The sequence below is a fragment of the Pinus tabuliformis genome, chromosome 2_2, assembly GCF_031772625.1.
Source record: "Pinus tabuliformis cultivar Carrire ecotype Pingquan chromosome 2_2, CPIR1, whole genome shotgun sequence".
NCBI lineage: Eukaryota > Viridiplantae > Streptophyta > Pinopsida > Pinales > Pinaceae > Pinus > Pinus tabuliformis.
Window position 1 is genome coordinate 981,395,285 of NC_142300.1, and position 13,223 is coordinate 981,408,507.

General features: G+C 38.3%; 1 protein-coding gene across 1 annotated transcript; it reads left to right on the forward strand.

Annotated features, from left to right (window-relative positions):
- Positions 1-494: 494 nt before the first annotated feature.
- LOC149196570 (uncharacterized) lies at positions 495-1,568 on the forward strand. The gene has a single exon (XM_089408345.1). The coding sequence runs from the start codon at positions 495-497 to the stop codon at positions 1,566-1,568; it is 1,074 nt and encodes a 357-aa protein (XP_089264471.1).
- Positions 1,569-13,223: the final 11,655 nt, after the last annotated feature.

Consider the following 13,223-nt stretch of genomic DNA (forward strand, 5'->3'; position numbering starts at 1 on the left):
TGAAAAATCAGAAACTCTATAATCGATATAAAAATAAATAAAAATTAATATAATATTTATTACCCAATAAACATTATTAAAATAAAAACAACTTATCATTAATTCTCAAAATACTATGGGAATAAAAATTTTGTCACATTCACTATATTAAACCTAAAATTACCAACCTTATTTACTTTATAAATAATTATCTTGGAATGATACAAATAATAAAATTTAACAAAACATTGAATTACAATGACTATCATGGAATGATACAAATAATAGTAAATAATTTGAAGTAATCTATTACCTTCTTACAGTAAGATGTAAATTTCTTTTCCATAAACCTCTCCTTATCCTTTATATAATCACCAGTCGCGTATCAATGATCGCAACCTTTCTATTAAGCTGGAAGGGCGCCCTCTTCTGTGTGCAATAATATATGCACACTGATCGATTAGTGGACGAAACCTCTCTCAGGTTTTTTAAAATTCTCAAAAAACGTGACTGCAATGGGCCTAATTCAGTCTAGCGCCGAATCTGAAGATGATAATAAGCTTATTGCTCAATACCCTACAGAGACGCAATGTGCTGAAATGGGACTTGCCAAACGGCGGTCAACCATGAATTCTCTGGACTGGAAGCTCTGCCTGCAATGTAACCCGCATGAAGTTGAAAGGCGTATCAGGCGCGGCATTGCCAAGCCCATGAGAGCTGACTTTTGGCAATTGATTTCAGGCGGCCGCGATCTTCTGCTGGCAAACCCAGGAATCTACTCAGAGCTCCTCTCCATTGAAATTTCCGAGAAATCAGAGTCAGAGAGACAAATCGTTAAAGACATTCATCGCACTTTCACATCACACCAATTATTTCAAACGATAGGGGGACCCGGGCAGAGGTCTCTCCACAATGTTTTGAGGGCATATTCGGTTTATGACAGAGAGGTGGGGTACACGCAGGGGATGAATTCCATAGCGGGCATGCTTCTGCTTCACATGAATGAAGAGGAAGCATTTTGGGTTATGGTGGCATTGCTCAACGGAATGCAAATTCGAGGTTTGTATTTGAAAGGCCTGCCACTACTCCAGCAATATTTTTTTCAGTTTGAAATGCTTGTGAAGGAGCAACTGCCCGAGCTCGCTAGGTATTTTGAGGAACAGATGATCACGCCAGCCATGTATGCATGCAGATGGTTCATGACTGCTTTCTCCGCAGACTTGCCATTTCCATTAGCTGTTCGGTTCTGGGACGTTTTTATGTACGAGGGGATGAAGGCTGTCTTCGGAATGGGCCTAGCGCTGCTCAGGTTCTTTGAGGATGATCTGCTAAAGTTTCCTTCCGAGGATCTCTTACCATTTCTGCGAGGGTTCCCGGAGGATTCTTTGGATGCGAACACATTGATCCCAATGGCCTGTTCATTTACGCTTAAGACAAGGTTAGAAGAACTGGAGATTGATTATCTCGTAAGCGACCTTGATCAACCATCAGGTTCCACGCAATATAATTATGGTGGCTGGACGTTTGTTGATCCAAATGATTGTTTGGTAAGCCATGACCAACTATCTTCTGCAAGAAGACCCTGGTAAATCCTAATGATTATTTGGTAAACCTTCAGAGTCAACCAAAAACAATGATGATGGATGGGTTGTGGTTAATCGAAATGATTATTTTGTCAGACCAACCGTCAGCGTCAAGTGAAAATAACCCGTGATTAATCCAAATGTTTGTAATGAAGTTATGCTATTTTAGTTTTTCAATTCAAATTATAGAGAGGTTTTAAGATTAATTAGACTAAAATTATTAAAAATATTAGTTTTGTTGTTTTCAAAAATGAATCAAATTAATTAAGAAACCTGAACTGTTCACATGTGTGTGGAACATCACCTAACATTGTTTCTACAGAGCATGCTCTCTCTTACAATTCATTAGATGAGAAATACATACATCAAACATATATTTAGGGAAGATGAAACAACATCTGAAAACAGGAACAAACTCCTAATCTAAGGTTCGGTTTGAGTCCTTACTCCATTAAGACATTTCTTCATTAATCTCAACACTCCCCCTTAATGGAGAAATGGATTCACGGATATGCCTAACACTTCCCTAAACAACTCAAACTTGATTCTACCAAGAGGTTGGTAAAAATATCAGCAGCATCGTCACAACTATTACAATACTCAATATGGATTCCTTTCGTCTAGACTTTCTCCCTCACAAAATAAAACTGTGTATCGATATGCTTTGTGTTCTTATAAAATACTAGATTATTTGCAAGTTTGATGAAGCTCTGGTTGTTGCATTTGATCACTATTGCAACCTTTTGTTCTTCTCGAGCATGAAGGAGAAGTCTCCTTAACCAAACTACTTCACATGTTGTTGCACACATAGCTTGATATTCAGCTTTTGTAGAAGATAAGGATACTATGTTATGCTTTTTGTTGTTCCATGTAAAGACCTCGAATCCAATGTTGAATGGATAGCGTGTTATGGATCGTCTGTCATCTATTTTTCCAGCCCAATCGGAGTCTGAAAAACCTATCAATCTAACATCACATGAATCAGTATAAATAATACCAAAATCTAAGGTTCACTGGAGATACCTCAAAACACCTTTTGCTGCAACCCAATGGCTCTCAAGGTGCTTTGACATAAATCATCTCAATGCCTCACTGCATAAGCCAAATCTGGCCTAGTTGTTGTCAAGTAGATTCAGTTGTCTATACAAAGTCACATTTGTCTCCTTAGATCCATCATCATTATGAAGTTTTAAATTCCATTGTAAAGGTACTACTGCAGCTTTGCACTGATCCATTCTAAACTTTTCCAGTAAGCTCCTGACATACTTACTTTGTGACATAAAAGTTTCTCCAGAATCCCTCCAAACTTCCAAACCCAAAAAGTAATGTAGTTCTCCATGGTCTTTTATCTCAAAGACTTGTGATATATGCTCCTTGATTTCTTTAATGAGATTATCAACATTCCTTGTAATGATTAGATCATCTACATATAAAGAAATCAAAACAATACTTCCATCTTTATCAAACACCATATAAATATTAGGGTCATTTTTTCTCTTTTTATAACCCTGCTACAGGAAAAATGAATCAATTTTGTCATACCATGACGTGGGTGCCTATTTTAGTCCATACATCGCTTACTTCAACCTACAAACTAAATGTTCTTCACCCTATATGACAAACCCCTCAAGTTGCACTAAGTAGACTTCTTCTTTTTAAGTCCCCATTTAAAAATGCGGATTTAACATCCAAAGGTGTTTGGTAGCTAAAGTAATTATCAATCTAATTGTGTTTAGTTTAGTTACAAAGGAAAATGTTTCATCATAATCTATGCCTTCTTGCTACGAATACCCCTTTGAAACCACCCTAGCTTTATACTTATCTATGTTCCCATCTGCTTTAAATTTAGGCTTATATAGCCATTTGCATCCTATGGATTGTTTAAAAGCATTTTCCCTATATCTTGCTAGAAGCTGAACCTTCCTACCTGATCTCATGAGTGGTGCGGTAGCTTCAAACCTTGTTTGATCATCATTCTGGACTTGGCTTGATAGCTACGTCATCTTCTTTCCCTTTTAACATACTACGAACACACTGAACAAGAGTTTTGTTCTTCCTCTCTGCAACCCTGTTCTGTTGAGGAATGTGGGGTACTGTAAACTACTATTGTATCCCATTATCTTTGCAGTATTTGAGGACACAATCATTCTTGTACTCTCCCCCTTGATCCGAGTGTTGAATCTTGATGCTTTTACCTGTCTTTTTTTCAACGATACTTTTGAACTTTTTGAAGTATTCAAAAGTGTGCTTCTTCTTCCTTACGAGATACACCCAAGTAAATCTAGTACAGTCATCAATAAATAGTAAAAAATAGTATGCAATGCCTAACAACCTTGTTTGCAGCGGCCTGCATAGATCTATGTGTACTAGCTCTAGTATATCTTTCCTCCTTCCATTAGCATTTACAGGAAATTCATCTCTATGCAACTTTCCTAGTGTACATGCATCACAATCAATATGAATAGGTTTTAAAACAGGAAGACCTTCGAGCATACCTCTTTTCTGTAATAGTAGCAGATCATTGAAGTTAATATTGTTGAACCTCTGATGCCATAAGTCCACTATAGTCATGACAGATGATGTCAATGCCTAATGTGGTGCGCTTTTGGCATTTAGCTTGTACAATCCTCCCACACGAATACCTAATGCAATAGGCTTCATACAATCCAGCGCATCTTTAATAACACAATATGATTTATAAAACTCTACCTTGAGATTCTGATCAGTCATCATAGATACAGAGATCAGATTCTTTTTTATCTCGGGTATATACATCACATTATGAATATGTCTAATATTTCCATCAGACACAACAACAGGAATATTACCATGACCTTTGATTTGGTACCTTTTATCATCGCCAAGATAGGTTTTTGCTCCACTACTGGTCTCTTTGAAGTCTTCAAACCACTGTCTGTTCCCTGTTATGTGGATGGATGCACCTGAGTCCACAAACCAAGTATCTGCTTCATCATCCTTAGTTGAAAGTGCAAAGTCAGATATGAATAGTCTAAGGTTCTAACTCTGTGCCTCATCAACAAAATGACTTACATGCTACTAATGTCTCTTCCCGCCTTCATCAAACTTCTTCTTCATGCAATATCTAGCTATATGGGTGGTTCTACCACAATAAAAACATTTGGTCGCAGAATCATTTTATTGAAAGACGTACCTTGAGGTGGGGGCATCTTTCTCTGCCGGTCTGCATTGCTCTTCTGTGTTGTATTTCGCTTTCCTCTGAGGGCTTCTTCTTTGCCATTAAGGCTAGATATGAACTCTGAGGTTTATGAGTCAATCACCTTTCCTCCTCTTGCATAAGGATCCCAATCAATTCTTCAAACACGGGGGCTTTTTCTCTTGCATTCAAGCCAGTGATAAACGTCTGATACTCGTTAGTCATACCATTCATGGTAATCATGACCAAATCTGTATCTGGCATAGCTTCACCGATGTCACTCAGCTTATTCTTGAGCTCCTTGATCCCTGAAATAAATGCTACAATTATCTCATTCTCCTCCATCTTGATGGAGAGAATATTGCTCCTTAAGAACAATAATCGATTGGTGTTCTTGACCTCATAGAGATCCTTGAGCATCTTCGAGATTTCTGGTGCAATCTTGTAATCACAAATATGGGGAATAACGCAATCTTTCACTGACAATTTCAGAGCATTCTCACTGTAGTCTCCCATTGTCCCAGTCTTGCATTGTTGTTGTTGTTCCTCTTACAACCAAGTTCGGCTTCACCTCATCATTATTCACAATTGTCCATACACTGTGTCCCTCAAATAGGGTCTGTCCCTCAAATAGGGTCTGCAGTTTAAATTTCCAACCAAAATAATTGAATCCATCCAGCTTGTTATTCTCAAACCCAAATCCTCCCTTTTTTTTTCAAAGAAAAGATCACTTCAATTCCTTCTGACAAAAACAATCGGCGGCTTTTTATCTAATAAACACCCCTTCCATTTTTTAATTAAAGAATTAAAAAGCTTTAATTAAAACCTTAATTAAATAAAATAAAATAAAAACTCAATCTCCTGTGACTTTCCAACGAAGGCGAAAAAAACGTTCCAGTCCATTCCCAAACGAACAATTGTGGTGACAATATCACAACAGGACGCAACTTCTCCTCGTCGAGCCTCTTTTTAATCGATGGCCTCTAGCATGGTCTCACAGTGCCAGTGTTCTCTCTCGCCCTACACTGCTGCAATAACGTGGCCTTCTGGTTAGCGCTTCTTCGATTACCTCCGGATGACCACCATCATCAGCGCCTCCATGCCCTTTGGTTACCTCACAGGTGGAAACTGCAACTTAAGAGGACCGCCTATGTTCTCACACACGCTACCTCCAAGGCTGCATTCTTTTCGCAACCAGCAACAAGAAAAAAGAACTTTCTTCAAGAACACATGGCAGCGATCTAGCTTGGACATTCACGGTAGACTCGTGGCAGCATTTTCCAGCCTCAATTGACAGCTCCTAGTCAACAGCAACAAGCAGTGAGCAACTCTGATGCCCTCCGATGCGTGGCCTTGAGACTGTCACTGCCACTTCACTGTCGGCTTAATATGGCTGGCCTTCCAAAACGCAATCCCACAGCAGTTGTTCTCGCTCACTGCCCTACAATCTTGGCATCCTCGCAAGCCACTCCACCACTCAAGCACGCAGGCTAATGCTGGTTTCTCAAGCCATAACAGTGATTGTGCATCCAGGTTCCTTCTCCGCACAGGTTCCATACAGACAACAACACCCTGTCCTCTTCTCAGCGGCACAGGTCTCCCAATTGTCTCGACTGTTGCGACAGCGATCCAAAAAACCCATCAGCGATCCATTCAATTTGCTGATTGGATTTGCACCACGGCAATCCCGGCTTCCTGCGGCCTCAACGTCCCTGCCTCTTGCAGCCTCCTCCACGGCCACCGATGCGTAGATGATTTACGCAGCATATGATTCACACACACGTAACGCTAGAACTGAATCTGCGCGTCTATCGCCCTTAAAATGCGTTGATCGCCCTCCAACCGTGCCGGTCAGATTTCTGCCTCCACTAAGGGTTACAGGCCGTCCTCAGCCTTGAAGTTTTGATACCATATTTATTAAAAAACCTAATCAGCTCACAGGACACCACGAATGCCTCTGCGAAAGAGGCTTTCCCTTACAATTCATTACATGAGAAATATATACATGAAACACATATTTAAGAAGTTGAAACAACACCCTTAAAAAATAGGAACAAACTCCTAATCTAACGTTGGGTTTGAACCATCACTCCATTAATTTTTGTCTTCAAGATGGATTGGATGTTCAAAATTTCCAACAAAAGTTAATTATTGGCTAGAATGTATACCAAAAATTAATGATTTGATTTATTAGTAAGACATTTACAATAATAATATGGATCATTCAAAGTCTGAAAGCAATGAATATTAGTTTTTTCAAACTTGTGTAATTGATAAGTCATAATAATTTTTTTATAATAAATGACATTTTTTTCGTATATATATATATATATATATATATATATATATATTTATAATTTAAGAATCATACATTTTTTTCTTCTGAATTTATATAGTTTGTATTCATAATCAAAATAGAGTTTTATGTAGATAATATCACAATCTTCTTCAGAGCATCCTAGAAATTTTAAAGAATCATCATCTCCATTTTAACTATAGAGTTGAAGAAGATGCTCAATAGTACAAAATTTACCAAATCTACAGCCCATATAGAGATTGTATTCATGATTACAAGGATTGTCTTCAAACTCACTACAATCTTAAATACATACCATAGAATCGGAATAATAAAGACTACAATCTTTTACAATAGCTTCTGCAAAAGATACATAACAAGATTTCGCTCCAAAAAAGCCACCAAAATGTATACAAAGACATCCATAAACCATGAAGGGCCCGAGTGATATCAAAAGGAGGTAGAGAATATCATAAATTTTATCAACTAAATCTTTATAAAATGCCTCTAGGACACATATACCACGGTATAATGTGATCATCAATATGTCTTGTAACAAATGTGGTACTAGCCAATAGTAGGAAAATTCTTCTATAGTCCATAATTGATAAAACAAGAGAGAGATAGAGCCATGACAAAACTATGTTGCAAAGTGTGTATGAGACAGCAACCCAGAAAAGAGTCATTTGTAGTAAAGCTTAATATTGTCCACAAACCTAGGAGCAGACACAATGTTCCACGGGGAAGCATTGAAACCATATCAAAGAAAAAAATAATTAAGACCCTCCACCTCCAAATCATAAACAACGAACAATAACCAAAGTCTCTTGAAGTGCATAGAAAGTGGAAGATACCAATTTCACCACTGACGAATCCATAAGAAAAGTAGCAAGGGACTAGTCAATTTGCAAGATTACATCAAGTAGACAATGAGCATAATTTTACCACATTTCACTTCAGAGCCAAAACGATAAGCAGACCATCATAGAAAAACCATAGCTGAAGGATGCATAACCAAAAAATTTAGAGCAAAAATTCATGAAGCCCACCATCACTTAATCATGATCAGAGGAAGTTATTGTAAGAATTTTGCCATGATCAATGAAAGGGTCATTGAAGTCGCTAAAGTCCGAGTTACTCACCAGGAATCCTTCTACATGAACTAAGCGAGAGTCCACATTATCCAAACAATATCTCAGATTATGAGACATTCATTTGATATCATCCAAAGAGGAGAATATATTATATGTCTCCACCTCTTATATTTGAATATCGATAGTAGAAGAGTGGCCATTTGTTGGTGTAAGGCCAACAAATTCATAAAATGAAGCCTTCTTTTCCTAAATCTTGCAAGGTCTGGAACCCATTTCATATCCTCACCCACCAATTTAGAATTTGAATGATAAGGCCTGTCCCCTACTTCTTTACTCTCCAAGAGTAAAATTTCCTTCCTAAACTCCAAAGAAATAGCATCAAAGAAGGCAGTGATAGAGTCATCGGAGAAATGTCAACTTCTCTTAACTCTGACATTGCCTCCTCCACCTCTCCTACCAGACATCCTCTGCCCAAGAGCCATGAGTATGAAAACCAAGGAAAAATCAGAACAAGGATGAAAAGTACCTTCACCTTCATAGAAAGAAAAGGGACGAGTTGCAGCACCCTGAACCCCCAGCCTGAGAATTAACAAATCATCCCTCAAGAATCATACAACATGACCAAATTCAATAAAAGTTTCAAGCTCCATAAAACTTGAAAACATGACATAACCCCACAACCAAAAAAGAAATTCTTTAAAGCATGGAATTAATTCAAAGGAACTATTACAATACCCAATAACCTTAACTCTTTTAATTAACACTAGACTATGAAAAATTTGACCAAATTGAAATAAAAAGATTAACCTAAAATCTATAACATAAGACCTAAACCTTAAATCCTTTTGAAAGTGTATGCCACGAGGACAATTACGGGTTTCCCAAAAACCTACAATCTCATTTAAAGACAAAATCGATAGATAAATGGGAAATCAACCTTTGAAAAACTAGGCACTTCAAATAAAAAGATAGATTTTCCAAAACCATAACACCAATCTAGAAAAGTAGAAATGACAATTTGAACAAAATTTAATAGTTTGATGTGAACAATGAGATGATTCATATTACAAAATAGTTAACGAAGTAGGCTACTATACCCCTCCTGAAATCATAAGCTAGAAAGGAAGGTCACCAACATAAAAATATAAGGGAGGATGAAGAAGAGACATCACCTCCTTTCACACATACCTCATACTTCTACAAGTTACAACATCATATTAACTACAAAGTTAAAGAATCTGACACACCTGTTCACCTTCCCACATTCCTCAATGAACCCTTTCCACTCTATTAAGAAGAAAAGACACTTGGAAGGATAACACACCATCCAAAACTAGAATTGCACCCCCATCAAGGTCCATAATTTCTTACTCCAAGAAACCCTAGAGAGATTCAAAACCTTCCTCCAAACTGCAAAGAGGCCAACTCGCATCCAAATCAAGAACACGAGATTTACAACCCATAATCATCAGAAAAGCTACATCCATATTACCATCCCTTCTGGAATTTTGAATTATTATAGATTCCAATTTACAAAGTAAAATGTTTATACCTTTAACTACACCTTCCAACCTCCAACTCTTCATAATTTTGTAGGGGATTTCCCATCTAGGAGTTTTTGTGCACACTAAATTGCAACTTGTCATTGTCCACCAATATGTAGGAAATGAAACCTATCAAAAGTAGTTATTTCAATACCTTTCTCCAAAGCCAGAAACTCTGCCAAATTGTTACTAGTTTACCCACCAGTTTGTGCAAAGCCTTGTAAATTTGATGAGTTACAATCGAAACCCAACCATGCTATGGGTTCCCTTTAATGCCACATAAAAATTCAACTTGATAAATACTCTTGGAGGAGGTGAGAAAGAAATATTAGAAGAGATATTTGGAACTAGTTGTTCCTTAAAGAAGCTCATCTATTGATTCAAAATTTATGTTTTCTATATTATTTAACTTCCAATCATCTATAGAACAGGAGACAACAAGGATGGTTTCTCTTATATTTTACAGAATCAAATATTTAATCATGCATGCCCTTCTCCTCTTATCCCTAAAAATCCTTGCATTTATCTCTTTCCACAACTTCTAGAGAATAAAATTGTTCACCAAGATCCAAGCCTTGTTTACTATGGGATTCTTAAATATAGAAAAATTCCATTAAGCAATCAATTCAAGAAAATTCTCTCTATTCCATGTATCCATACCAAATACGAAAAAAAAAATACCATACTTCCCTTGCAAATGGACAAACAATAACTAGATGATCCATCGTCACTTCAACCATATCACATAGGAAGAAAAGAGAAATTCCCTCAAAACCCTTCTTTCTAATGTGGTCTAACATGAAAACCCTGCACCTCCCCACCAACCAAAGGAAAAAAGAGATTTTTGCCCAATGAATCTGTTGTAGCGGCTACAACCATCCTCCAAAATTTTTCCTTAGCTTAGTTTTGGAGCCTTCCTACCAACCATACTTAACAGCATGTGTTGCACTGCCCATGTACTTATGCTTTCAGTTGAGTTTCTTTGGCTTACTAGCTTATGTTTGCTAACTTGTTTCTCTTTTACCTGCAAGCTGACCTCCTGTGTCTTGGTCTTAAATCGGTTCTTGTGTTGACTTGGAAAACTACACAACAATAGACAGAAACCATCCTTTCTCTCTAGAATTTTGCAGTGCATCCTCGCAACCATCACCACTCTCCAAAATTGCCCAAAGGAGGTAGGCTACCTTCCCCAAGAAAATTTCAAAGTGTAGCCCATCATCGGGCTTGCTCTCAGAATTTGCACAGTTCTGACTAGCAACCTTAGCTTCAATCCAGAAATTGCGTAGACCTTGAAGGGAATCCAAAGCCACTCAGCCCAAAAACTACGTAAAAATCATCCCATGGCTTGCTGACTCCTGCCTGTGCTCATAAGTTGACTCGTTCCCTCCAGGATTGTGTAATCTTGCCTTGCATGCATGGGCAGTTTTTCTCGAAAAAGAAGAAATCAAAAAACATCCCTAGCTTTTAGGGATCTATTTTTAGCAGCTGGGGCTTACATGCAAAAGTAATTTTAGAAGCCTCCCACCAAGTGTCACGTTTTCCTAGAATTGTGACATGCGCATCATAAGCCTCAATCTTTACAAAACTATTTATTCGATGCTTTATAGCTCATTCTTCACTACGATCTTCGAGCTCTTGCATTCCCAACGCATTTAGGAACCATCAACACACTCATCACAACATTTTTTGGGTAAGTTCTCTTTTCATGCCTTTTGCTTCTTTTCTATCACTTTTTGTGTTTTGGTTTGTGTGAGTGTTTTTTTATTGGTTTTATTTAAAATTTTGTTGTCGTTTTAATGCATGTTAGCTTGTAGAAGCATTGTTTTGAGTTTTACATTGCATTTCCTTCTTGTCGCATGTATGGCACTGTTTCTGCATTAACAGTCGTCATTGCGGCGACTCGCTTCACGCGCTATGTTATTTTCCCTCTTACTGAATCCTCCACTTACTAATTGCATGCATTTTCATTCACTCATGTCTACACCCAGCTTTGCACATGAATTCAGTCCAAGTTACTATTTTTAGTCGCCCGTCGACAATTCTGCATTGTCTTGGCCCAGACCTTGCCTTGCCTGGCTTGCACTGTGCATTTTTGGGATGGATGACCTTGCCTTGCTACCAAGAATTGCTCAGAGCTTTGCTCACACTGGCCTCTTAGGCTGTTCCGTAATTTTGATAAGCGGTGCTTCATTTGGCCCCTAAGATTGTGTAATGCAATTTCCCAGGTAGCAGTCATGTTGATTGAAACTGCACATTGCGTAGTTCCAATCCTCAGTAGGCCAAGCTCGACTATGCTCTGTGTAGTTTCAACAGTCAGACAGTTCACTGGCAGCCTAGGTTGTGCCTTGCACAGTTTTAGGAGTCAGTCTCCCAGCCTCTCCCAAACAAAAATGTGCAATTCTCTAAGTCAGTCAATCAGGTGTGTTGGATGTCAATCCTCAAGTTTCTTTTAGTTTTCAATGGAAAGTTTTCTTTCCATGAGTTTTTCTCTATCTCCAGGTATCAGAGGTATTCATCTATCTCTTAGCGGTACAGGTACAATGGCTTCCAAGATAGCAGGGTCAAAGGACACCATTAAGAGCACAAATGGAGATGTGGTCAAGCAAGTGTCTATGAGCTTTCCCATCTATGAAGATACTAACCTATTCATAGACAAGGAGATCAAGATCACATGGTAGGACATCAATGACATATTTTCAGGCACCACTAAGAAGAATCTGGAGGACCACAAAGTCTATGTCAACATACACAAGTCTCGCATATACCGGATTGCATACAGATATCTAACATTTCCATGCACGGACATGATCCACTCGATTATCTCGCAGACTGATCCAGAGACAATGGTATTGAGCAGTATTAGTGGAACAAAACTAGCTACCTTAAGGGTAGAGAACTTTCAAGACATGTATCACCTGCTGCAGCCGGTGAACAAAATGGATCCACTCTTCACCCATCCTAGCAGTAGTGCAAACTCAAGAGACATCTTGAAGAGCTGGGTGAGACAGTCATCTAAGTTTAGGAGGACACCCAACCAAGTATACAAAACAAAGGAACTACAGAAGACTTATCAATTCTTCATTAATTTTGCAAGCCATTTATATGGCCAAGAGAGTATAGAAACCTTCCCGCAGAGTTGGGTGATTGTGTTGGATCAGCTGGTGAATGAAGTAAGACCTTTAAATTGGTCTGACATGTTGGCTCTCCAGTTGAAGGGACAAGTAACAAATGCCCAGCATCTACCCAAGGGTTAGCAAGCAAATCTCTTCATGTCTGCCTACATTATTGATGCAATTTTTACCCGTCAACAATTCCCTAGCTTGGGTTGGGTATGGACACCTTTAGAAACCTATGTGCACATCTATTGTAAGTTGTTCTCTAAGTGCAATTTCTGTGGAGTTATATTACAGCTATCAGACCACTTTGTCACCTTGGTGTACAGGATGATCTTTGAAGAGGATCTGCCTTGCATGTCACAGGCAACGATGGAGGCATTAGTTAACATAGAAGATTGGTATGCTTCACCCCTTGGCACCTTCATCTAGATGTATA

Bases quoted from the DNA above. Each gene is read 5' to 3' on its own strand.
- LOC149196570 (XM_089408345.1), top strand. From the start codon at position 495: ATGGGCCTAATTCAGTCTAGCGCCGAATCTGAAGATGATAATAAGCTT.